At 45.8% G+C, this 27,561-nt stretch overlaps 1 protein-coding gene across 1 annotated transcript in view; it reads right to left on the bottom strand.

The window, feature by feature from the left end:
- SLIT2 (slit guidance ligand 2) overlaps nt 1-27,561 on the bottom strand; it is a 376,356-nt gene that overhangs the window by 141,235 nt on the left and 207,560 nt on the right. Inside the window, 1 exon segment of the mRNA XM_048508707.1 lies at nt 9,717-9,788. Within this exon segment, the coding sequence (XP_048364664.1) occupies nt 9,717-9,788 (72 nt within the window).

The raw sequence follows: 27,561 nt of genomic DNA, 5'->3' as shown, positions 1-27,561 counted from the left end.
ACAGTTCCCATCATCCCCTGCCAGCATGATGATGGCAAGGGATGATGGGAACTGTAGTCCATGACATCTGGAGGGCCGCGAGTTTGACACCTACGTTCTATAGAAAAGGGTTGCACTGGGGTGGGAGAAGATTTGCAGAGTCACTTGGATATTTTATTACAGTTCAATGCAAAGGGCGGTGGTAGAGCAGGGATGATGCTTAAGCAGTGCACCAACGGGATCTCCAACGGGGTTTCAGGCAGCACAGGAAGAGTGGGGAAAAGAAAAAAAACACACGACCGCCTTAAAAATCCCCTTGGGAAGACTGATTTATGCCACACTTTCTGGTGACACAAGTCAGCGGCCGGCATGGGGGGGTGTTCAATGGTGGGATTCAGCCGGTTCGCACCACTTCGGCAGAACCGGTTGTTGAAATGGTGCTTGTAAACAACCAGTTGTTAAATTATTTGAATCCCACCACCGGAACCGGTTGTTAAATTATTTGAATCCCACCACTGGGGGTGTTCCTAGGAATGATGGCGTGCAAGACCACTCCCTGGTTCCTGAGCCACAGCGCCACACCACTGGGGCAAGTCTCTGTGTGCCAGGGTTTGTGCCACTTTGCACGGTGCTGGTGTCACAGATGCTGGCACGACCCTTCCACCACTTCCAATGCAGCTTTCAGACCAGCCCTCTTTAGATCACGCAGCTCGGGGTTGAGGTCTACACAATTGCATATACCTTGCGGAAACTAAGCCCCTATTGCATCATTTCTGTATCACTTAGGTCCTTTCCGCACAGCAAATGCACAGTGGGTTGCAGTTGGGATAAAGTAACCCGCTTTCCTGTCTTCACGTTCGCATGCATCCGTGCAGGCAGCGATTGGAGCCCACGGAAACAATGCGGGTTGCTGTTGCGCCTTTGCATGGAGGCACATTTTTAAAAATCTACCTCCCACTGATGCATAATGACGCAGGCATGCACAAATGGACCCCCACAGCCATGCTGTCTCACGATACAGCCCTTTGCACCTGCTTGGCTATGCGGGAAATTAAAAAAAACCCCGGAAAGCGCAGCCGAATAAAGTGCCTCGTGCTTGGCTGTTCGCTCGCAAGCAGCTGCAATCTGGGATTTTAAAAAAGATTTGGGGATAGTGCGATTCTCGAAAAATCTGGTTTGGGGAAAGTAACACAGGGCAGACTCACATTAGGGGTGGGATCCATGCGAAGTCTCCCCTCAAAACGGATTTTTACTGTCCTTAACCCGTGTTTATTGGTCCGTGCAGAAGGGGCCTTAATGTTTTGTTAATACTTATGCTTAGCTTCAGTCTTTTTTTTAAACTTCTAGTTGGTTCTGCAACCCTAATCCAGTAGTGGGATTCTAATACTGATTTTAATCTGATCCCTGGGGGAAAGCCAATAGGAGCAGAGGTGACTTCGGTTCGGAATACAGTATCCAAGGGGATGCAGACACAGAGGGTGGTTTTTCTAAATCAACCACATACAAGCGAGGAGCATAGCAATGTGATAAGTGATAGTGTCTACAAAAGACTAGAGGGCAAAGCATATAAATCCCAGGTTAGGGACAGAGACAGAGTATACCTGTATCTCTATGCTAATAGTAGAAACCTTCGAACTAAAATGGGGGAGCTGGAGTACAGAGTTTTGAAGGAGGACATTGATATAGTGGGCATCACAGAGACATAGTGGAATGAGGAGAAGCAGTGGGATGCTATTATCCCAGGTTACAGGCTCTATAGGAAGGATAGGACAGGGCGTATTGGGGGTGCGGTTGCTCTCTACATCAAAGAGAGCATAGTGACACATAAAACAGACATTGCAAGGGGAGCTGATTCCCCTACAGAAGCATTATGGATATCAATACCACGGGTGAAGGATAGTTTAATATTGGGAATATATTATTGTCCCCCTAACCAAAGCGCAAAAGAGGATTCTGAGATGGAAAAAGAAATTAGAGAGGCCAACAAAGGTGTGCTAAAAGATGACAGAGAGATTGCAGAGAAGCTAAATGAATTATTTGCATCTGTCTTCACCCAAGAGGAGGTAAGGAAAATTCCTGCACCTGAACCAAGCTTCCTAGGAGGCGAATCCGAAGAACTAGTGAAGATAGTGGCAGACAAGGAAGAAGTTCTGGCAGCCATTGATAAACTAAATGCTACCAAATCCCCTGGCCCAGATTGCATTCACCCAAGAGTTCTTAAAGAGCTCAAGCATGAAATTGCTGATCTTCTCACTTTAATATGCAACTTATCCCTGAAATCAGGCTCCATCCCTGAAGACTGGAAGATGGCCAATGTCACACCAATCTTTAAGAAAGGATCTAGGGGGGACCCGGGAAATTACAGGCCAGTCAGTTTGACATCTGTTCCTGGTAAATAGTAGAATCTATCATTAAAGATAAAATTATAAAACATGTAGAAAAGCAAGACCTGCTGAGGAAGAGTCAGCATGGCTTTTGCAGAGACAAGTCCTGTCTTACAAACTTACTAGAGTTCTTTGAAGGTGAAAACAGGCATGTGGATAAGGGGGAACCAGTGGACATTGTCTACTTGGATTTCCAAAAGGCTTTTGACAAAGTTCCTCTGCAGGAGCCTATTGAGAAAAACTCCAGCAATGAAGGAATAAGAGGGAAGTCCTTCTATGGATTAAAAACTGGTTGAGGAACAGGAAGCAAAGGGTGGAGTGTAAATGGGAAATGTACTCACAATGGAGAGAGATGTCGGGAGTGAAGTCCCCAAGGATCCGTTTTGGGACCAGTGCTCTTTTAACCTATTCATAAATGACCTGAAAGTGCAGGGGTGGGTAAGCGTGGTGGCCAAGAAGTTTGGCGGATGGTACCAAAATTATGTAGGGTTGGTGAGAACCGCAAAAAGCGATTACCGAAGAGAAACTCCAAAGCAGACCTTGATAAATTAGGTAGAGTGGGCTAAGAAATGGCAAAATGCAGTTCAATGTAGCAAAATGTAAAGTGAAATTGCACATAGGGGCAAAAAAATCCAAGTTTCACATACACACTACAGGGGGTCCAGTGCTATCAGTCACAGACCGGGAAAGGGATTTGGGCGTCTTAGTTGATAGTTCCATAGGAATGTCAACTCAATGCATGGCAGCTGTGAAAAAGGCAAACTCTATGCTGGGGATAATTAGGAAAGGAATTGATAATAAAACTGCAAAGATTGTCATGCCCTTATATAAAGCAGTGGTGTGACCGCGACTTCTGGAGTACTTCGTGTTCAGTTCTGGTCACCACATCTCCAAAATGGATAATTCGAAAGAGATAAAGAAAAAAAAAAGTGCAGAGAAGGGCAAGCGAAAGGATGATTGAGGGACTGGAGCACCTTCCTTATGAGGAGAGGCTGCAGCCGTTTGGGGACTCTTTAGTTTGGAGAGGAGACGTCTGAGGGGGGATATGATTGAAGTCTATAAAATTATGCATGGGGTAGAAAATGTTGACAGAGAGAAATTTTTCTCTCTTTCCTGCCACAATACTAGAACCAGGGGCATTCATTGAAAATGCTGGGGAAAGAATTAGGACTAATAAAAGGAAACACTTCTTCACTTAGCGTGTGATTGGTGTTTGGAATAATATGCTACCACAAGGAGGATGACAGTGATGGCCACTAACCTGGATAGCTTTAAAAAGGGCTTGGACAGATTTATGGAGGAGAAGTCGATCTACGGCTGCCAATCTTGATCCTCTTTGATCTGAGATTGCAAATGCCTTAGCAGACCAGGTGCTCGGGAGCAACAGCCGCAGAAGGCCATTGCTTTCACATCCTGCATGTGAGCTCCCAAAGGCACCTGGTGGGCCACTGCGAGTAGCAGAGTGCTGGACTAGATGGACTCTGGTCTGATCCAGCTGGCTTGTTCTTATGTTATTAATAAATTAACAACCGGTTCTCCCTCCTGCTGTGCCACCCCCCACTGCAAGCACCCACTGCCATACACCTCCTCCCGCTGCTCACTTACCTGCTACAAAGGAACTTCTTGTGGGGGTGGAAGGGGGCCTTGCAGTTCTGAAAAAAACCCTCATTCCCCTGGGAGTGGGGCGATGGGGCTGTTAGTGCCTTGGAGCAGCTGGGCTCTGAAAGCCGCTTTTAACAACCGGTTTTATGAACTTAACAATGAGTTAGGTACCCGTTCCACCAAACTGGTGCGAACCTGATGAATCCCACCACTGCCCTAATCCTATTCATTGTTTACTGAATATCCCATCCTGCCAATCACATTAACTCATTCTGTGTAAACCACATTAGCTCCAAGAGAGAAAAAGGGACTATAAATAATGTACATAAATAAACAAATGTTGTTAAGCTTGGGGGATGTTGTTCCCCAAGGTATCTGGTATGCACCCAGAGCAAAAACTTAAATATTGTCAGCCATTTTTATAAGAGAAATAATCGTAGTAAATTACAGACATTAACTATAACTTATACTTGAAGATTTGACAATACAGCATAGAGAGCAAATCCCAGTCTCCGAATGTAACAAGAATGCCCTGATTTTGAAAGCAACAATTATTTTCTGCAAATAATGGCACCACGTAAGGCTGTTGAGATGTAAGTTTTAGAAGACCTCAAAAAAGGTTGAGCATTGAGAGAATTATGGAGGGATGGAAGCATGGTATAGCCCAGGAGTGGCCAACCTGGCACTCCAGATTGGCCATGCTGGGCCCCCTCCCCACTAAAACTGGCCATGCTGACAAGGGCTGATGGGAATTGTAGTCCATGAACATCTGGAGTGCCATAGGTTGGTCCCCTCCCTTCCCCCTCCCCTCCCTCCACTAGGGTGGGTAGGCCATGCCCAGATGCTGGGCCCCCTCCCTTGTATGCCACCTCTCACCCCCTCCTCTCCCTCCCCTCTAGGGTGGGTGGGCCATGTCCAGATGCTGGTCCCCTCCCCTCCCTTGCATGCCACCCCTCACTCACTCCCCTTCTATGCCACCCCTTCCTCCCCTCCCCCTCCCTCTTTATACTCTAAGGTGTAAAGCTTCACAACTTGTCTAATAACTACCGGATTTCTGTCAAACAGAAGTTTTTCAATCTTGATTTTTTTCCCCAAGTTCTAGATTTCATCCAGCAAGGGCCCCAAACTGGTATAGCCTGATCTCATCAGATCTCAGAAGCTATGCAGGGTCATTACTTGGGAAAGGAGACCCCCCCAACGAAGACTCTGAAGAATTAGGCACTGGCAAACTATCTCTGCTCCTCACCTGCCTTGCAAGCTCCTTGCTGGGGTCACCAGAAGTCAGCTGTGACTTGATGGTACTTCTTACCCCCACACTGAGAGAATGCAACCAAAGCAGGAAATTAACGGTGCTCGCTAGCCAATGCTGACAAATGTCGCTGGCCTGTAAATGCTTTGTACTAGATCAGTGGTGGCGAACCTTTGGCACTCCAGATGTTATGGACTACAATTCCCATCAGCCTCTGACAGCATGGCCAATTGGCCAATTGGCCATGCTGGCAGGAGTTGATGGGAATTGTAGTCCATAACATCTGGAGTGCCAAAGGTTCGCCACCATGGCACTAGATCATGTTGTTCATGGGTGCCTCAAAAAAAGATGGTAACGTGTCCCCACCTTATCCATCCGGAGACTGCAGTGGATCAACAACAGGAGTTCCCTGAGGCAGCTGTCCTTGGTCACCCTGCGCCCCACGCTGCATCATACCACACTGGCCAAGATCCAGATAAGAGAATGCTCCCGCCCTTCTCAGGAACCAGGTACATTTAAATACAGTGGAGCGAGTAGGTTGTACACCGTGGTGCTTCCCAAAGACGGAAGAGCCTTCCTCAGCATGTGCAGCTTGCTGTTTTTTTAGGTCCCGAGGAATGAGCATGGAAGAAGCATTAGATCAGCCATTCTCAGCCAGGGTGCTGTGAGCATGTCCCAGGGGTACCGCGGCAACACTACCGCCCCTCCCCCCTCATTTTTGTGGTGTCTCCCACCGGACATGGAGCTGGCCCATGGGGCAGGGCCTGCCACAAGGTCAACAGCCACCTCCCCCAGTGCTTCCCTTCACCCTGGGAGGGGAAGGTGGAGGGTGTGGCAAGCAGGGGCAATGGGAGGGGAAGGTGGAGGGTGGCGGCAGGGGTACCGTGAGATATGAAGAGTGAGGTCAAGGGTACCCTGACCTCGAAAAGGTTGGGAAACACTGCATTAGATGCTTTTCCTCTGGATGGGGATGGAAGTACAAGGGAGCAGCAGCCACCCTGACAAACCGTGGCTTAAAGCCACAGCTGCACCAAAGAACCAAGCAACCATGTCTTGAGATGATCCATACTCATTACAAGTGACTGGCTATTTAAATGGCCATCAAACCACCAGGATTTTTGCTTCATATTCAGTTGACTTCCAGGCTGGTCTCTACGAAGGCGTTTTTCTCCCTTCAGCTAGCCTCACTCTTCTCAAGATTCCCCCCTCTTTCTATGGCATGAAGCTCAGGTTATTCACCTCAAGCACGTCTAGTTTACATCTATGGCAAGGCTATTCATTTAAAGCTTGCAGTGCGGAGTTGGCAGAATGGGACATGTGGAGATTTTTGCTTTGGGTGGACTTGACAAGCTTTGGATCCCTTTCTAGCACTAGTAATCTCTGATCATGCCAAAGCGCAGAGATCCGTGCGAGTCTCAGGCCAAAAACGGCACGCTCTGCCTTGGGCTGAGCAAACTTTGGCCCCTTCCGCACACGCAAAATAATGCATTTTCAAACCACTTTCACAACTGTTTGCAAGTGGATTTTGCCATTCCGCACAGCTTCAAAGAGCACTGAAAGCGGTTTGAAAGTGCATTATTCTGCTTGTGCGGAATGAGCCTTTGTTTCTGTGGACCAGAATTTTAACAGAAAACGTAACTCAATTAATGTGAGAGTTCGAAATTAATAGAACGTGCTTGTGACTGCTACTCAGGTTCAAAGTGTGTGTTACTACCACTGCTACCACCACCAGTATTTATTTCTTTAAATTTATTATTATTTATTTACTGCTCTGACTCAAAAGTTTTCTTAATAGAAGAATGCGGAGATTGCGGTTACAGTAGTCTGTATTTACCCGTGTCCCTAGCTTAATGAGCACAACTTCGTATCGTTGTGAAAACCTAAACCCAACTATCTTATGTCTATGCGTGCGAGATTTGTTTTCTGAGGGCATTTTGTTCAAGGGGAAAAAAAGGAACAAGGAGTTATTGCAACAATGCCCATTTACCACTGCCCTGGATGGAAACAGCGTTTCCAATTAATTTTGATGGTTCTGCGAACTGCCCGAACAATATGCTGGGATTTTAAACCGCGTCTGCCTCCATCTTTTTTCCTGAAGTACAACTGATGAGTATGGAGTGAGGAAACAAACCCAAACAAAGAGCTCCAAGAAAATTTTTAAAAAGTGAATCGCTCTAAACAAAAACAAGGATGTATTGTGAGAAATAGGGGGCAGAAGTCCTACTGAAGTCTATGGGATGCTTTAACATGAGTATTTCATGGAAGAGGTCTTATGTGCTTCCATGAGGCCAGACTACTCCCACGCACATGGGAACAGCAGTGCGATGCATTAGGCAACAAGCCATTTTCTCAATTAGCCTGTTTTGTTCAATTCAATGGATAATGTTTACCTCCACTTCCAACTCCCATCACCCAACGTCCCCGTCCTGTGTTCAAACTTACTGAGTGTAAGCCACCTCGCATTTATGTACTTCACAATATATTTCCTTTCTGTTATTTTCGGTTCAGTGGGTGGATTTGACAGCGCTGTGACAGTTGCAGAGGAGTTATTTTTCTCTCTCTGCCATTTTTCGACTATTTGGCTGATTTTTTTTCCCATACAGCAGTAGGGATGGGGGATGATGCTGAAACACAACGGCATGCACAGGAGCGATTCATCGACCGAACCACCTGAAATCTTTTCAGGTCATCATTTTCAGTTTCACTGTCATGAAATACTCTCCATTCCAAAAACTGTTTCTGTTTCTTCTTCTTTTACAGAAATACCGAAGTCTGTACTAATAACGACACTATGGAGCCTTGAGAAAACTGCAGATAAAGTTTACGTGAATTTAGAAGGTTCACAACCATGTTACAAATGCACAGGAATGTAAAAGACACATATTCCATGCATGATACTATCTTTATACCAACAATACGATTTGTCAATTAGAAAAACCGAAGCAACGTCACTTAATTTACTACAGGGACTAACTTCAAACCGTTTATCAAACTCTTGTGAAAACATGATGGAAAGGCCTTGCTTGAGATTTTCTTCAGGTAGGATTGTTGGAAGTTTCATTCAAGGTTAAAGTTTTATATAACAAGTCAAAGTGTACATGTGCTTAATACCACCTTCTAACAGAACAATACAGAGTTTGGAAAATGCTGGCATAATAATATAGAACACATTCATCTATATTAATGGAATGTGACCATTCATATAATCCAGGTATTTCTACATCAAGCTATTATTCTTCATTGTAAAATACTATCCTGCCCTTGAATAAAGTTCAGTTATACAGCTATCTTGAAGTACTAAGTGGTAATTACTGGGCTTTACCATTTTTCTTGAATGGAGATTGTCGCTTAAATTGCTAAACAATTATCAACTGTTTTCCTTCTACTGAGTGTTCTGGTTCCATTAGCGAAAACAATCTCTTCATTTCTTTTAAACTGCTTCCCGAGCTCCCAAGCTAACAAGAACAAAAATAGGCAAACAATCTTCTTTTCTACTCAATGAATTTGTTTTTATGCCTCTTGATATAGAAAAGAAGGATAAAACAAACTAATGAGCCAAGTACTTGCAGGGACCACTGCATACTGACAGAGACGTGCACTCTTGTGGTTGCTTGAAAATATGTCCCTGAGGAACATGCAACTAGGACTGTGAGATATTTCAATGATTCCATGCTGTCTCTCCATTCAAAAAAAAAATATAGGTATTTTTCTCCACCATACTTACTGTTTGAAGTTGGCATGCAACTAGAGATTATTTGGCCACCACTGAAATCCTATTAATTGACCCTGAAGAAGCTCATTTACAAGGGCTCAGTTACAGGATAGCACCTTCCCTTCAGTGCAACAGACAGGTGGTATTTCACTGGCACTGAGATCTGAAAAACCTTGTCAGTTTCATCCTACGCAGAGTTTTTCCAGTCCAAACCCAGTGATTTCAAGACTGGAGTAACCAGGATTACCCGTGTTCCTACCTGTTTATATGGAGGATCGTCCTGTTGGATTTTCTCAAGGTTACAGTACAATGAACAGCTTGCTGACAGTAGTGGGTTTTTAAAAAAAATCTGAATATGGAAAGTCACATACATTGAAAATACCACATTTTGTTCTAGAAAATTAGCTTTGAGGCAGCTGCTAGCATGTTCTCCAAGCTTTGCATTGTGTTCGGCACACAATATATTTATGTTTGGAAGCAGGAACAGAACTGTGTGGCATATGAACAATGGAAACCTGGTTTTGCAAGAACAATCATAAAAGCCAGGTTTTTTTTTTTTTAAAGAGAACGATATGTCCTTAAATGACTGCATCTGGGGAATATGGTGTTCTTGTCAAAAATGGAAAATCTTTCCTCTCTCCCCTTGCATGTGTCACACATCAAAGTGCATGGATTCACAGGCATCTTTTCATTAAGAGCATTCTGACACTCAGAGCTACAGTATCGGACTAGCTTCTGCATTCGGACTTCCCTGTTTTAAAAAAAGTAAGAGAGACGTGCAATTACTTACAGCACTTCCAGATCGCGGAGAGCCCTAAACGCCCCATCTTCAATACAGCTGATCTGGTTGTAATCCAGTTGCCTGTTAAAAAGATTAGGAGGTAATGCATGAAAGAGACGAAGAGCTGGCAGTATTACGGGCGAGAAAGGCTCCCGAAGAGATGAGACTCGAGAGATAGGCCACACCGACTGAAACGGACCCCCCAAACACACTCGTCTCCTTAAGAATGTCACACGCCATTCTGGTCTTGAGGCTGCCACTGAAATCTCTTTTTGTTCTGAACTGGGTACGCAAGAAAACACGGCAGCCCTGGGAAAGCTCCAGTAAATAATAACCGCATCTTATATTAAATGCCAAAGGAATGCAATTTCATTACATCAAGAAAAGCTATCCATTAAAAGCTCTCAGCGTCATCTCGCTGAAACAATTTCATTAAGGTAAAGGGCTGTAAATCACTTAATGTCACATGCATCCCCTCAGTGACCTAACAGAATCCATTTATCAGAGAAGCTCAGCTGCATGTTAATTTCACTATCCTTGGCAAGAAAGAAGAGGGACCACCCGTCCTTTTTTATTTTCAAAGCAGCTTCCAGAATGCCACGTTCTTGGACATGTACAGACGATGTGTTACATTTTTCCAATAACGCGCAGAACAAAACCGATGCATATTCCAGTTCACGGAAAACAACCCTGCACAGTTTGGGTCCTTCCGACGGCGTGCAGATCGGACGTAACAAAAGGAATTCCGCACGTTAAAATCAGCAGTGCGATCCCCCATACATTATTAATCTTTAAGTATTAAGATATGAAAAATTTACACTCTGTGTTCGGAAGGAGATTATTACTTTCTTCAACTTCAGGCACTGCTTCGTTTGTAATGCAGGTGTGTGTGCGCGCGCGCTTGTGTGTGCGTGCAACAGCCAATATACTTTTTTGCTACCCCCTCCCCCTAAAAAAACCCCCTGGTTAACAGCAAGCATTGGTTCACCACTATTTCCATACTGCTAATTCATATAAGCATCAGCCAGGTTAAAGATTACTTGCAGCCATTAGCATAATTAGCTATAAACAAGTTCCACTTATTAGAGCTTTCCAAATAATTATATTTAGGATTGGAGAGAAAAGGAAATTCCCCACCCCTGCCGAAATTATTAGCCATCTGATCCTACTGCAGCTCCTTTTCTTTATGTTTAAAAACGACACATATACATTTGCAAAGAAACACAGGCATTTGTATTAACCTGTTTTCATCTGTTTGTATATTTATCCCACACTTGTACATTTATCAAAAATGAATGTTTGTGAGATTGAGAAGCTTTATAAACCAAAAAAAGTGGAATTCCTGAACATTCCTCTAAGAAAACTTGAAATCCATTAATATTCAGCACTAAGAGACACTCGCTTCAAAGGTATTTTTTTCCTTAAACGGGGGTGTAAAAGATTGTACACTGAGTACATTTTACCACTCCAACCTACAACAACACTAAACTGAAGGGCTTTGATATATTCCGGTGACCCTATTCTTGTATCCAAAAAATTTCCCAGAGGATCAATAGGGTTTGCTTCTGAGTAAATCTCTTTTGGATTGGGGTATACTTCCCACTCACTTCATGAGGACAAAATCCATCTGGCGTAGGTTTGCAACACTGTGTCTGCCAGTCAGATATCACAATCGATCCTCGGTTTATTAGTGACAGGCAAAAGACTCGTTAAATGTTCAGTCAGCCTCCCTTGTCTTGAGGAGGGAAACTTCTAATTCATTCCTGTTAGCTGCAATGTCCAAATGTACTTTAACAAATTGGGATTAATTTCCCCCCCCCAGTAAAGAAGATACTTAAACAATTGGAGCAGTCTGCAGTCTTTGGCAGTACAGTATCTTAAAAATGGTCTCTGTATACGACTGTAAGATTCAACCGATACAGCTCATCATAGAAGTGGATTATATATCAGTCAAACATCCAGATAGCCCAAATATCCCAGTTGAATTTAGAGCAGTGATAGCAAACCTTTTCGAGACCAAGTGCCCAAATTGCAATCCAAAACCCACTTATTTACCGCAAAGTGCCACCACGGCAATTTAACCTGAATACTGAGGTTTTAGTTTAGAAAAACGGTTGGCTCCGAGGCGTGTGTTACTCGGGAGTAAGCTTGGTGGTAGTCGGTGGCTTTGCTTTGAAGCAACTGTGCAACTCTTCCAAAGGGTGAAACGCGACCCTAGGAGGGTTTACTCAGAAGCTAGCCCCATTGCCAGCAACCGAGCTTACTCCCAGGTAAAGGATCATGAAAATCAGTGGGGTTTAACAGCGCTTAACAGGGTTGCCTACACTGTTTCCCCAAAACTAGGACTTAGGTTTAATGCTAATAATCGAGCCCAGCGGCCCAGGCCTCCTAGATGTGTGCGTGGGGGAGGGGGGGACTCTATTTGTGCATGCCCACAGAGAGGGCTCTGAGTGCCCCCTCTGAGTGCCATAGGTTTGCCATCACTGATTTAGAGGAACAATACTAAAAGCAGACAGATAATATGAAGTGCTGATCAACTATTTTTACTTGTCTAGCTCTTCTAACCCACAGCAATCTAAGTATCTCCTCTTCTCTTCTTTGTTGCTCTTCCTTATGGATTAAATCCCATGGATCTGTTCCACTAAAGCTGGCAACTTCTCTCTGATGCAAAGTCTCCCATATAATGGGGAAGGGATCTACCTGAGCCAGGGATCACTGTTAGTGGAATAAATTCATGGGATCCAACCCTATACTTGGAACTTCTGTTCAGAACACCAGATAATCCTGACTACCGTTTTCCTATTCAGCTCTGTCCTCAAAGTTCATCTTCTTTGTAAAGACTTTCGTTTGCCCCCCGCATCCTTGTGGCTGTGCGGTAGAGTGATCGATGAAGAATATGGAGTGCTGCATTCAAATCAACTCAACTCAGTTGCCTCTCTCAACCTAACTTACCTCACAGGAAAACTATTAGGATAAAATGGAGGAAGAGAGGAGAACTATATACAGAGAACTATATATATAGAACTATATATAGAGTATTGTTCCTCTAAACTATATAGAGAGGAGAACTATATATATATATAGATCCCTTATTTCAATTTAACATAAATATGTGCAGTTAAATTCTGCCACTTGTCTCTGCCTTCCACCCCTTTGTACTCTTGCAGCTCGCCCTAGGATTGAATTTCCAGGTTATAAACTTCATGGAGGCCGGTCTTACCCTAAGTAGGCAGTTAGCTGATGGAATTAGCTGGAGACAGAGTCCGCTTCCACATGGCCACGCTGGGGGTTGGGTCGGCGTACATGACACCGACCCAACCCTCCCAGTAACTACCGGGAAGATGGCACCGCGCTGAGCCATCGCCCAATCGACTTACCGTCCCTGCGACCGTACGGTGCGTCGCCGAGGCCAGGGGACACACCCCCTGCCCTGCGCGACGGCTCCGGAGTCGCAGGGCAGGGGGCATGTCCCCAGGCCTTGGCGACGCGCCGGATGGTCGCAGGGACGGTAAGTTGATTGGGCAGGGGGGGAGGGATGGCGCCTTCCAGTCAGAAGCTGCCGTTTTCCAAAAACCTTGTTTGGGCAGCGAGGTGGGAAAATGGCGGCTTCAAGCCACCACGCTGGGAGGCGAGGCGAGGGCTGCGCATGGCAGAAGCAGCTGGCGCCTCTCGCGTAACAGCTCCTCTCAGGGATGATGCGTTTTTGCCGTCCCCAGGGCGCTTGTAAAAGGCCCGTGCGGAAAGGGCCAGAGAGTGAGAAATGGTAACTGGGATCAATGACCAGGACAGTCCTGGGTTGTACGATTAAAATACGCTTCAATTGAAGAATAAAAAAGAGCAAAACAAGCAATGCACTTTAAGCCAAGCAAACAAAAGTTGGCTAAGAGAAAAGGGAAGAAGTTGGATAGAGTTCTAGATGGGTGATAGTTACCAGGGAAAGCAAAATTGAGGAGGAAAATGACAGCATTTCCAGGAGGAAAGGGAACAGCCCAAACACAAGGGGGAGGGGGTACAAATGCACCCAGAGCATGCACACACAGACAGACACAATGAATGGCCCAAGGACCAATAGTTATACCCCAAAATGGGTCCTGAAGCTGGCAGGAAAGCCAAAGACAAGTAACTGATTGGTTTTCTGGAGTTCCAGCAAAAAGGTAAGAGAGGCTGGGTAGATCACCAGGATCCAAATGAATGCCTGGGCTATTCTCTTGAATACTGATTGATTGTTGGGATGGTTGCAGGTAGGTAAGTCATGGTTTGCTTGGAATGCTAATTAAATCACCGTAGGGCAGCGGTGGCGAACCTATGGCATGGGTGCCAGAGGCGGCACTCAGATCCTCCTCTGCGGGCACGCGGGCACAGAGTTCGTCATGTGATAATAATGTAATTATTTCAGGCAGATTATTAGCTTTAAACCTAAGACCTAGGCTCATTCCGCACATGCAGAATAATGCACTTTCAAACTGCTTTCAGTGCTCTTTGAAGCTGTGCGGAATGGCAAAATCCACTTGTAAACAGTTGTGAAAGTGGTTTGAAAACGCATTATTTTGTGTGTGCGGAAGGGGCCCTAGTTTTGGGGAAGCAGGGTAGGTAACCCTGTTAAGCGCTGTTAAACCTTACTGATTTTTCATGGGAAGAACGAAAGCGTGATCTGGGAGTAAGCTCAGTTGCTGGCAATGGGGTTTGCTTCTGAGTAAACCCTCCTAGGGTCGTGATTCACCCGTTTGAAGTGTTGCACAGTTGCTTCAAAGCAAAGTCACCGACTACCACCGAGCTTACTCCCGAGCAACGCGCGCCTCGGAGCCAACCGTGTTTTCTACACTAAAACCTCAGTATTCAGGTTAAATTGCCGGGTTGGCGCTTTGCAATGAATAAGCGGGTTTGGGGTTGCAGTTTGGGCACTCGGTCTCGAAAAGGTTCACCATCACTGCCGTAGGGTGATACAATGGGGATTTGTTGGCTCCAAGGTCCAGCCAGGCACATCTTAAAGCCAGGGGAAAAGTTCACCGTCCAACCACCTTCCTGTTCAGGCTTGACACACAAGATGGCTCCCAAAACTCTCTGAGAGTCACCCGTTTTGTGGGGAGGAGGGTCTTGTTCTAACGCCAGTCTTGCCCCTGTGCCTCCACGGCACTCCTTAGTAGGAGGCCCCCAGTGGTGGGATCCAAAACTTTTAGTAACAGGTTCCCATGATGGTGGGATTCAAACTGTGGCGTAGCCCCAAAGCGGCTGGGCGAGGCACGACGGGGGCATGGCCGGGCATTCTGGGGGCGGGGCATTCCTGGGCGGGGCTGTGGCAAGGACGCAGCCGCTGCGCAGGTCCTTGGGCGGGAAACGAATGCACGCAGGCGCAGGCTGCCACACACGCCTGTGCACCTCCTGCTAGACTGCTTCAAGTTCTGTGCGCTACTGCTGAGAGAAGGCAAAAATCACGTGGCAAAATCACCCATTAGGAACCCGCTTTCGGGCCACACAAATAATTAGTAACCTACTCTCGGGAACCTGTGAGAACCTGCTGGATCCCACCTCTGGAGCCCCCCCCCCCCCGACCGCTTACGCAGGGACCCGTGTCCTTGTTTTGTGCTATGCCCAGTGAATTCTATTCTCCTTGTTTCTACTTGTAACCAGCAATCAGCAGAAATGAAGTTCTTAATCGTGAACTACAGGAGACACTTTGAATGGGAGGTAATCCTTTCACTTGGCTGCATTCTACTGTGAAACCTGAGTGGCTTTGGAGGACGGGGGAAGAGGGCAAAAACAATGCTTTTCTTTCACAGAAGGAGGAAAAACATATGTTCGAAGAGGAGGACTGTTCGGTTTATAAAAACACCCTCATGCGACCAGTATGCTCCAAAAGTTCTCCTGCGAATTTCACCGAGACTGTGTACAGTCACTTCTTTCCTGTGTTCTTCATCGTAGCATATTATTTGTCTACTAGAAACAATCATTTTTCAGACAGTGTGGTTAATCATTTTGGCACAATGTTTGTGTTGCAAAGCAGTTTTTTTGGGGGGGTGGGGGTTGTTGTTGTAAAAAAAAACACAACACTCTGAGACACTTTCCGTTTTAAATAATTAAGAGCATTTAACAATTAAAATTAATAGGCTTTTTTTTTCTTTTAAGGGGCCAAAATAATATCTCCAGCACCGTTCCCTAACCTCCGGAGCAATTTATCAAAGCCATTTAAATTGGTACAATGGCATGAAATGTTATCCCCTGACACAACACAAAAGAGAAATTGTTTCCAGACAAATTGGTAAAATCTCCTAATGCCTTCAAATTTGCCTAATGCAGTCTGCAGGTTAATCCGTAAAAGGGTGAGCTGTATGTTGGCCCATATCTTATTATCCTTAGCTGTCAATGTGTAAATCAGCGCTGACACGGGCTCCTCCTAAATCATCCATATTATATACAAAGGGAAAGATTTAATGGCATAGAAAGCACTTGAGCAAATCTTGTCCTACAAGACCTGAAAGGCAGATTCCCCTCCCCCCTTTAAATTGGCAGAAGTTCAGGTGCATCTGAAATAAAAAAGGCCGGGGGGGGGGGCAGGGGGGAGGGTCTTTCTTTTAATGGTGTTCTCCAAACAGCGCTGTAGTTAGGGGCTGGTTAGCGGTTCTCAAACTTTCTTCTTTCCCACATAGTAATTTTTTTTCCCTATTCACCCTTGGATAAAACTTGGCTCCGATGCTTTCCTTGGCAGCAGGGGCATTGATTAAAATGTTTAGTTCTTTTGTTTCGCATTCTTTGAAGTAGTGCCGAATACCGGCCGCTGGGTTTTCGTTTTGGAGTTGTTGTTTTTTGTCCAAAGTCTGCAGAAGCTGAATTGGTCTGAAAGGGAATTATTCTTTCAAAATCCTGGCCGCTTCTGTGACATTAGACGACTGCAAGATGCTAAATGGACCAACCTGGACATTATTTCTGACAAGAGTCGGGTCAAGGTTCTCTGTGGTGTAACATGTGGAGACCCAGCGTGATGTAGTGGTTAAGAACGGTGGACTCTACGCTGGAGAACTGGGTTTGGTTCCCCACTCCCCTACATGAGCAGTAGACTCTAAGAAGAAGAGTTTGGATTTATATCCCCCCTTTCTCTCCTTGTAGGAGACTCAAAGGGGCTTACAATCTCCTTGCCCTTCCCCCCTCACAACAAACACCCTGTGGGGTAGGTGGGGCTGAGAGAGCTCCGAGAAGCTGTGACTAACCCAGACCTGGGCATTATAAGGCCCACGGGCCACATCCGGCCCGCCGGATGATCCTGACTGGCCCCCCTGCCGTGCTAGGGAGCGAGGCGTCTTTGAAAGCCCCGCAGAAGCCGGTTGCCTTTCAAAAGCGCCTTGCCCCCCTGCCTTTTGGCCTGGCCCTCCACAATATTTTCTGTTTCTTATGCGGCCCCATGGAAAAAATAATTGCCCACCCCTGGACTAGCCCAAGGTCATCCAGCTGGTGTGTGTGGGAGTGTACAGACTAATCTGAATTAACCAGATAAGCCTCCACAGCTCAGGCGGCAGAGCGGGGAATCAAACCCAATTCCTCCAGATTAGATACATGAGCTCTTAACCTCCTACGCCACTGCTGCTCCTGGATTTGTTTCCCTGCTCCTTCACATGAAGCCTGGATTTGTTCCCCTGCTCCTCCACATGAAGCCTGGATTTGTTCCCCTGTTCTTCCACATGAAGCTTGGATTTGTTTCCCTGCTCCTCCACATGAAGCCTGCTGGGTGACCTTGGGTCAGTCACAGTTCTCTCAGAACTTTCTCAGGCCCACTGACCTCATGAGGTACCAGTATGGTGTCATGGTTTAGAGGCAGCGTGGTCTTGAGAACCGGGTTTGACTCGCCACTCTTCCATATGAGCAGCGGACTCTTATCTGGTGAACTAGATTTGTTCGCCTGCTCCTCTAGGTGAAGCCCGCTGGGTGTTGTGGCAAAATGTTGTGTCTGTGCTCTTATTCAGCAAGGCAGACTTGGGAGTTAGTGAAATCTGATTTTATTGACAACCTGTGATGGATACACAGCTGGCGACTGCGAGGACTGATATTCAGTAAGCACATCAGTAAATATAAAGCCAAGCTAAAGTCCACCCCCCCCCACCCTTGCTTCTCCAGGCAAAAGTGAAAACACAACAGTCTCCAAGGTCAGAGGATGAGAAAACTATAATTCCAGGTGCAAAAGACAAAGGAAAAAAAAGCACAGTGTGGCAAGCAAGAGTTAAAAGGTGACAACATTTTCTGGGAGACACAGCAAGGCTGTGGGGCAGGCGTTAACACTGGGTGATCTTGGGCCAGTCACAGTTCTCTCCAATCTCTCTCAGTCCCGTCTACCTCACAAGGTGTCTGTTGTGGGGAGAGGAAAGGAAAGGAGTTTGTAAGCCACCTTGAGTCTCCTTGCAGGAGGGAAAGGTGGGGTATAAATCCAAACTCTTCTCCTGAAGCCATTTCAGCTTGAGAAAGCCATGTGGGAGGGGAAGCTTGAAGGTCCCCCCTCCCCTCCATCACTCTCCTGAGGTAAATCTGGCCCCAGTGCGCTTGATAACACAAGTTCCGTGACATTGAGGCTATGGCCCTTTCCCCACTTACCGCTTGCGGCACGCTACTCTCAGCGCAAGTCATTTCTGCCGTGGGGTCGTGTTCCCCACTGCCCCGCGAAGGTGCCGTTTCTTCAGCGCCAGAAATGACGCGCGCTGAGGGGACGTGAGAGCGGCAGAGTCGGGCCGGCTGCGTTGTCGCCGCCCAGACTTGTGGGGAGCGCCGCTGGACCCCGCGCTATTTGGGGAGAGTAGTGCGCAGCAAACGGTAAGTGGGGAAAGGGCCTATGTGTAAAAAGAACACTGTCAGGTTGGGGAAAACTTTGATTTAACTTGCATCAGCCATAACCCAATTTGGCCATATGCGGGGCTAGTTTCGAAAGCAGGCTGGCACATTCGACTGGCGCAAAATACAGCAGTCGAGGACGGTGACGGAGGCACTCAGCAGGATGGCTTTATGACCCCCGAAACTACACGGTGGCTTCCACTCCGTTCTGGCTAGTTTGGATGTGCAAAGTTTTTGGCTTTAAAGTCCTACACCATAGGTGTCAAACTCGCGGCCCTCCAGATAAGTTTTAGTGGACTACAGTTCCCATCATTCCCTGCCAGCATCATTCTAGCAGGGGCTGATGGGAACTGTAGTCCATAACTTCTGGAGGGCCACGAGTTTGACACCTGTGTCCTACACGGTTTGAGGCCAAAGTTAATTTCCTCTCACTTGAACCTGCCCAGAATCTGACTTCAGTCAACACGGGGGTGGGTGGGGGGTGACGCAAACCAGCTGGTGGGAGTGCTGTGGGGCCACATCAGCAGATTTGCCCCTCCTGGGGCATTTGCCCTGGTAGCAGGGTGAATCTTGACCCACCCTTAGCTAAAATGTGTGAATTCTAAGAAAATAGAGTAATTGGGCTTTTCCTAGAACCTTCCCCCAAAGCTGCAGAGAATTTTCACTGTTGCCCCTGCCACTTTGTCATAAATCACTTGGCACTAGAGGTTTCTCAGCGTAACTAGAAGAATTTATAAGAAATACACATTTCAAGGAGTTGCCACACCAAAAAAAATCAATTAAGTTTAAAAATCAGGCAGTTGTTTACAGCATCGAATTACTACTCAAGTTTAGAAACTGATACAAAAGTTGGATAAGTTTCTCAGTCCTTGAACAAAGGTCACGGGTATCTTCAAAAAACAAAAATGTTTAAAAGCTGTCACTTTCTCCCTTGAAAGTTACATATCTAGTTTAGTCTGTGAGCATCCTGACATTAAGTGTCCTCATACCTCCTGCTCCACTAGACAAAGGGTCTGCAACCTGCGGCTCTCCAGATGTTCACGGACTACAATTACCATCAGCCCCTACCAGCATGGCCGATTGAACATCTGGAGAGTCCATGAACATCTGGAGAGCCGCAGGTTGCAGACCCCTGCACTAGATAATCTGAGGCCCTTTCCGCACAGGCCAGAAACAGCGCCCTGGGGACGGCAAAAACGTTGTCCCCGTGGAGCTGTTCACACGGGGGGCACAGCTGCTGCGCAGTCACGGCGCCCTCGCGCCTCCCAAGCGGCGCGAATCCGCCGTTTTCCGACCTCGCTTCCCCAGCGAGGTTTTCGGAAAACAGCGGCTTCGAGCCGCTGCCGTGAGAACAGCAGCGGCTTGAAGGCGCCCTCCCTCCCCCCTTTTCACTGTCCACCTACTGTTTCTGTGGCCGTCCAGCGCATCGCCGAGGCCTGGGGACACGCCCCCCTGCCCTGCGACACCAGAGCAGTCGCGCAGGGCAGGGGGAGCATGTCCCCAGGCCTCAGCGACGTGCCAGACGGCCACAGAAACGGCAGGTCGACTGGGCAACGGCGCTCCGCGGAACCGTCTTCCCAGTTGTTTCTGGGACCGTTCGTGCGAACGGTCCCAGGGGAGTTGGGTCAGCATCGTGTACGCTGACCCAACCCCCATCGTGGCCATGCGGAAACGGCCTGAGTTAGGATGTTTACCCTGAAGTAAAAGTCATAGCAGTTCTTCCTTTCACCAGACTAAGGGAATTCTCCATGGAGATTAGTCCATATTTACGCGAAATATTTTTCCAATTTTTTAAGGATTCCCGCTTCTGACTTTCGGAAGAATAATCATTTCCTCTGGGCTTTGCCTAAGAAGCCTCGCTGCTTCTCCACTTCAGAGTCTTCCCCCACCCCAAAACCCCCACAATCCCTGTGTATTTCTGTTTTTTTTACTCCCACTCGGGAAAAGTAGTCTACACCAGAGCAGTCACTTCTCTGAAACTTTCCCTCAGTAAGATTAGCACTCTCCTCACAATGCAGAGATGCTCTCTCAGTGTCTGCTTCCAAAGCTAATATCTCCAACCGGTTTTTTCAATGCCACCAACTCTCTCCTCCAGCCAATCAGAAGTTTGCTCTTGTTTCCTTCTCTTTCCAGTCATGCTGGCTTTTGTCAGTTTCATGTTGACCTTAGCATCCTGTAATCCATGCCAAGAAACTCAACTCTGCTTGGGTCGAGATACATTTTTACCACAATATCATATGACTATGGATAAAGACAGAGAGGGAAAACAGTGAAATGTCACAGTCATTTACTATCACACGTTTTTATTTATTTTTTTACAGTGCCACTCTTCTACTACTACTACTACTACTACTACTACTATTTATTATTATAATATTTAATATTGGGGTGCAGCAGTGGAGTAGGAGGTTAAGAGCTCGTGTATCTAATCTGGAGGAACCGGGTTTGATTCCCAGCTCTGCCACCTGAGCTGTGGAGGCTTATCTGGGGAATTCAGATTAGCCTGTGCACTCCCACACACGCCAGTTGGGTGACCTTGGGCTAGTCACAGCTTCTCAGAGCTCTCTCAGCCCCACCTACCTCACAGGGTGTTTGTTGTGAGGGGGGAAGGGAAAGGAGATTGTAAGCCCCTTTGAGTCTCCTGCAGGAGAGAAAGGGGGGATATACATCCAAACTCTTCTTCTTCTTCTGTGTGGTTTCCGGGCTGTATGGCCGTGTTCCAGCATCATTCTCTCCTGACGTTTCACCTGCATCTGTGGCTGGCATTTTCAGAGGATCTGAAGATCATTCAGATCATCTGAAGATGCCAGCCACAGATGCAGGCGAAACGTCAGGAGAGAATGCTGCTAGAACACAGCCATACAGGCCGGAAACCACACAGCACCCCAGTGATTCCGGCCGTGAAAGCCTTCGACAATACAATATTTAATATTGTTATAATATATTTAATATCACATCTGCCAGTTATTTAGCTGGATGTTGGCCTTTCCTTAATATTCAAGCCCAACCCAAAGATCTAGGACGTTGTAATATATCGATGTAGCATTCATGCAAATTCCAGCAGGCCTGCTTTTTGAATTTGACAGATGTTAATTTTGTCCATTTGAAGATTTTTCAAAGTGCCACCCCACGGTTTTTGGAATGGCGCCCAGGGTGCCGATAATCACTGGGACAACCTCTGGTGGTTTGTGATACAGGCCCCTTCCGCACACGCAAAATAATGCATTTTCAAACCACTTTCACAACTGTTTGCTAGTGGATTTTGCTATTCCGCACAGCCTCAAAGAGCACTGAAAGCAGTTTGAAAGTGCATTATTCTGCATGTGCGGAATGAGCCACAGTCGCTGAATCTCAATCATGGTATTTAGTGACCTTCTCATGTTCTTTTTCAAATATGCTGCTGTCACCAGGTACTGCTATGTCAATAATGATCACTTTCTTGTCCTTGATCACTGTGATGTTATGTGCCAACACTTTGTCCATTTGAATTTAAAAGTCCCACAAGATCTTTACCTTCTTGTTTTCCAAGACTTTCTCTAGACGATGTTCCCACCAGTTTTTAGCCATCCTGACGTAATTCTTGCATAAATTCCAGTGGATCAGCTTGGCAACTGAGTTGTGCCTCTGCCTGGGCAATCTTTTTACAGCAGCTGCGTATGCGATCTACAGTTTTGTCAGCTTCCTTGCACAATCTGCACTTCACATCATCTGAGGATTGTTTGATTCTGGCCTTAACCGTATCTGTTCTAATTTGTCTGCTCTTGAGCGGCTAAAATCAGTGATTCAGTTTCCTTTTTCAAAGTTCCAGTTCTTACCCACAGCCAGATCTTTTCATTGTCTACCTTGTCCTTGATCTTCTCCAGAAACTGGCAATGCAATGCTCTGTTGTGCCAGCTTTCAGTCCATGTTTTAATCACATTTTCCCTGTACTCCTGTTTGTTTGCTTAGCTTTCAGTAAATTTCTGTTCTTCCCTTCAATCAATGCCTGTTGCTAACTGTAACCCTGGCCTCCATCCCCTGCCTTAAGTTCATATTATTTCTCATACCATGTGCTGCAAAATGCCAGTTTCCATGTTTGTATGGGTGGGTAGCAGTGTGTCCACTTAGAAACAAGCCAGAGTAAAACGTAAAACTCACTTGTTCCCACCCCTACCTGGGCAAAAGGGTATAAAAATACTGAGCACCCCAACTCCAGTGCTCAATATTAGCTTGTACCTCTCTTGGTCTAGTTGGGTTGAGACACGATATTGTCCTTCGCCTGGATTCAGATGCTGGTCATTTGAATCCTTGCCTTCTACAAGATCTTCTTCAGCTGAATTTAGGTAACGTATAGTCCCTGCTTCCCCAACTCCCTGTGCTATCATCCCACCTATCTTCTCCTCCCTGTTTATATCCTAGGAACTGTGTGTGTGTGCCTTGATTTCTTACTGTGTGATTGTTTGCAACCAAAATTTGTATAAAAATATTTAAACTGCAATTTGGTCTTTTGTGAATTCTCTGCAGATATGTTTCAAGCCGTTTCTGGTATACATAGTCTAAAAGATCCACATACCCAGCTTGCCTGCTCCAGTATTGCCAAGGCTTCGAGTTATTTTCCCTATTGCTACTTTAAAATAGTTGTGTGCTGTTACACTCTTAGCAGCTGGTGGAGATTCCTTAGAAATAAGTTCACAACCTGTGAAAGCTGGGTAACATAACTTTCATTCGCATAATTGGCCAGTGCATGTTTCTCCTCCTCCAATGTTTGCTTTATGGGTGGTAATCCCCTGCCACCAGATCTTCGGGGCAGGTATAGTCTAGACACAGGGGTAGGGAACCTGCGGCTCTCCAGATGTTCAGGAACTACAATTCCCATCAGCCCCTGTCAGCATGGCCAATTGGCCATGCTGGCAGAGGCTGATGGAAATTGTAGTTCCTGAACATCTGGAGAGCCGCAGGTTCCCTACCCCTGGTCTATCAGTATCACTACATGGGTGTAAGGCATAGTGCATTGTCATAAGCTTCTGAGTTTTTCTATCCAATGAATCCAGATCAACCTGCGTCCAGTTTATGATTCCGGCAGTACACTTGATGACGGGTATGACCCAGGTGTTGATAGCCTGGATGGTATTCCCACCAATTAATTCGAATTTTGAAATTTTCTTGACCCTCTCGGTGTATTATCTGCTGACCACAGTCATCACTTGAATGTGCTTGATGTTATCCAGCTGCAAAATACCCAGGTATTTCCTGTATTTCTCTCGGTTGCACTTGATTAGAAGAAGAAGAGTTTGGATTTATATCACCCCTTTCTCTCCTGTAGGAGACTCAAAGGGGCTGACAATCTCCTTGCCCTTCCCCCCTCACAACAAACACCCTGTGAGGTAGGTGGGGATGAGAGAGCTCCGAGAAGCTGTGACTAGCCCAAGGTCACCCAGCTGGCGTGTGTGGGAGTGTACAAGCTAATCTGAATTCCCCAGATAAGCCTCCACAGCTCAGGTGGCAGAGCGGGGAATCAAACCCGGTTCCTCCAAACTACGAGCTCTTAACCTCCGACGCCACTGCTGCTCCACTGCTGATTAGTTGGTCATCAGACATTTCTATGCCATCACTCTCAGTGATCCTGCCCCTCTTCATTGCCACAGTGGCACACATTTCCGGGCCAAATTGCATTGAAATGTCCGTGCTGAATGTTTTTTACTGTTTTCACTAGTGACTGGATTTCGTGTCTGATTTCCCGTACAGCTTCAAATCGTTTGTGTACAGCAAATGTGAGATTTTTTTTTCTGAGTCTTTGCCCATTTGATATCCCAACTTTGTTTTCTTTATAATTACTATTAGTGGGATCATGTCAACGATAAACAGTAAGGGTGATAGTGAATCACCTTGGAAAATTCCTCACTTAATATTGATTATTCTATAGTTTTCATTTCAGTTTTCCACTGTCTCATCGCTTTTTCAGTGAATACTCAAACGTTTTTGCTGACGCCAATTGTCTCTAAGCATTTCATGATCCAACTGTGGGGCAGTGAGTTGAATAAATTCTTGTAATCAATCCAGACCATATGCAAATTCAGTTCTCCATTATCATTTTGTCTATCAGGAGTTGATTTTTTGTACCCCTGCACCTTCTTTTATCTGGTTTTCACTCTACAAAAGTGTTGTAGGCTTCCAAGTAGGCTTCCATTATGCTATCCACTATTATGTTGGTGAGCATCTGAACTTCGTAGGCAAGCATGTTATTAGCCTGTAGTTTTCAGATGTCCCTTTGGCCAGATCTTTTTGCATCAAGTATGTCTTCCCAGTCATTAGCCATACATCAATTTCACCATTTTTTCATGGTTTCACTGAACTGCTTGGCCATTGTCGGGTGTAAACTGGCTGTAAACTACTACTACTACTACTACTACTACTACTACTACTACTACTACTACTACTACTACTACTACTACTTTTTCTCCTCCTTCTCCTTCTCCTCCTCCTCCTCCTCCTCATTATTAATTTGATTTATAAACCTTTCAGCTCATCTGATGGGAGAGTGGTTTGTAGGTCAAATTAATGACGATGATGACGACGACGTCAAGATCTTGTGGGACTTTTGAATCCAAACGGTCATGTATTGCCACATAATACACCAGACATCACAGTGATCGAGGACAAGGAAGTGACCATCATGGACATAGTAATACTTGATGACAACAGGGTCAATGAAAAAGAACATGAGAAGGTTGCTAAACACCACTATTTGAAAATCGAAATACAGCAAATATGGCACAAACCAGCTGAGGTCGTCCCAGTGGTAACTGGTACCTCGCCATTCCAAAAACATTAGGGCGGCACTTGAAACATCTTCAAATTGGCAAAATCAACACCTGTCTGATTCAGAAGGCAGCCCTGCCAACAAATACCATGCCGACACATTACAATGTCTTAGGCCTCTGGGTGAGGCTCGAATTGTAATGAAAGGCCAACAGCTAGCTAAAGAACTGGAAACTGTGATATTAAACAGAATTAAATAATAATGAGGAGGAGGAGGAGGAGGAAGAGGAGAAGGAGAAGAAGAAGGAGAAGAAGAAGAAGGAGGAGGAGGAGGAGGAGGAGGTGGTGGTGGTGGTGGTGGTGGCAGGGAAAACACTTTTGATGGTAAATGACTGAGACATTTCCTCATTTTCTTTCTCCATCTTAATGCACCGTAATAGACAGTGTGGTAAAGATGTATCTCAACAAAAGGATGAATTTCTTTCATCAGATCTGCATTTGAGAATATACACGCAAAAGAGAGAATGACCTTCAGTCTTTTCAAAGGTGCAGTAATAGCTCTGGCAACATTCCTCAAGGATTGTGCACGTTAAAAGAAACCCACTCACGCCTGGCACGGCTCACCACACTTTTCGATAAACACTGTCGTCTGTTCAAAACTAGGGATGAGCACAACAGGGAAGGGCCCACAACAAGCCCTTCATTTGGCTCATGGGTGTGACAAACAGGAAGCCTTCAGTCAATAACAGATGACACTGGAGAACCTGAGTCTGTCACTCTCCTGGGACGGACTTTTAAGAGTGAGCTTGAAGGGAGCTGAGGGGGAATAGTGAGGTTTCTTCTATGAAACTGGAGGAAAGACCAAGGTGGAACTGGGGAACGGAAATCAGGTGGAGACAAACCCTTGCCCCCTGCCATTACTGAGGCTCCTAAAGGGCCAGATCAGCAAGAAAGGAGATCCTGGAGATGGCAGCAGATTCCACCCTGTAGGACCTAAATGCTGTCACTCCCAAAACCAAGCTTTTTACAAGTTGACATTTTTTATAAAGCAGCTGGTCTCTTGTAGTCTATCTCAGGGGTCTGCAACCTGCGGCTCTCCAGATGTTGATGGACTACAAATCCTATCAGCCTATGCCAGCATGGCCGACTGATGGGAATTGTAGTCCATCAACATCTGGAGAGCCGCAGGTTGCAGACCCCTGGTCTATCTTCTTGATTAAGAGCACATGTATACAAATGAACGGCATGTTACTCCCATATTCACTCTAACCCTAATCCTGTTGGGTTTACCAAATATTCTCAAGTATCTTAAAGTCAAGTCAGGTTTGCATTCCTGTTCCCAGGTGTACACATACGACAAAGGCAGACAGGCAGAATCTAAAATGGGAATTTGCTGAAGTAAATTTCGTATGGACTTCCAACATGAACTATGAACTATTAAGACAAACATTTAGAAGGAGAGAAGAGACAGGCATTTACTAAAAAAGGAATAGAAAAAAGTATAACGTTATTTCAAAAAGACCTGTATTAACTACTATAATTATGTGGGAAATGAATAGTTACTCCGAAATAGTAAGATTGGTGTTCTACCTTGGCAATTTCTCAGACCTGTAACTATCAAGGATGGTCATTCTCTTCCGCTGAGTGTGCAGCTTCGGGAAGGGTGGAGCAGTGAGGAAGGTAGGGGACCTGCCTAGCCAGTCACATCAACCGACTCAACCCTGTCAACCAATGGGATGACAGATGTCATAGCCAGATCACCTTCACATCCCAGACCCTTAACGAGTAATCCAGGTGATAATAGTGTTGGCATCATCCAGAGTCTTCAGACAGCATTACAACTGTGTCTTGTTAGACATGGAGCCATGCTGTTAGACATCGAGACATGCCAATTGGCCATGCTGGCAAGGGCTGATGGGAATTGTAGCCCATGAACATCTGGAACGCCATAGCTTGCCCATCCCTGGTATAGGGGTATCCAGAATCACTATATGTTGCTGTTTTTTTCTGTATCATTGGGGGGGGGGGGGATCTGAGTATCTGTATATTCAGAGTCAGACAGATAAAGAACACTGTCCCAGCTCAAGACACAAGTCATCCAAGACTGCCAAAAGGACTTGTAAGTCACTGGGATGTGTCCGTTCTTCTCACAGTAGAGTTACATATTACATGGAAGAAGAAGAAGAAGAAGAAGAAGAAGAAGAAGAAGAAGAAGAAGAAGAAGAAGAAGAAGAAGAAGAAGAAGAAGAAGAAGAAGAAGAAGAAGAAGAAGAAGAAGAAGAAGAGTTTGGATTTATATCCCCCCTTT

Source organism: Sphaerodactylus townsendi, linkage group LG10, assembly GCF_021028975.2.
Source record: "Sphaerodactylus townsendi isolate TG3544 linkage group LG10, MPM_Stown_v2.3, whole genome shotgun sequence".
NCBI lineage: Eukaryota > Metazoa > Chordata > Lepidosauria > Squamata > Sphaerodactylidae > Sphaerodactylus > Sphaerodactylus townsendi.
This window is presented reverse-complemented; position numbering and strand designations above follow the sequence as displayed.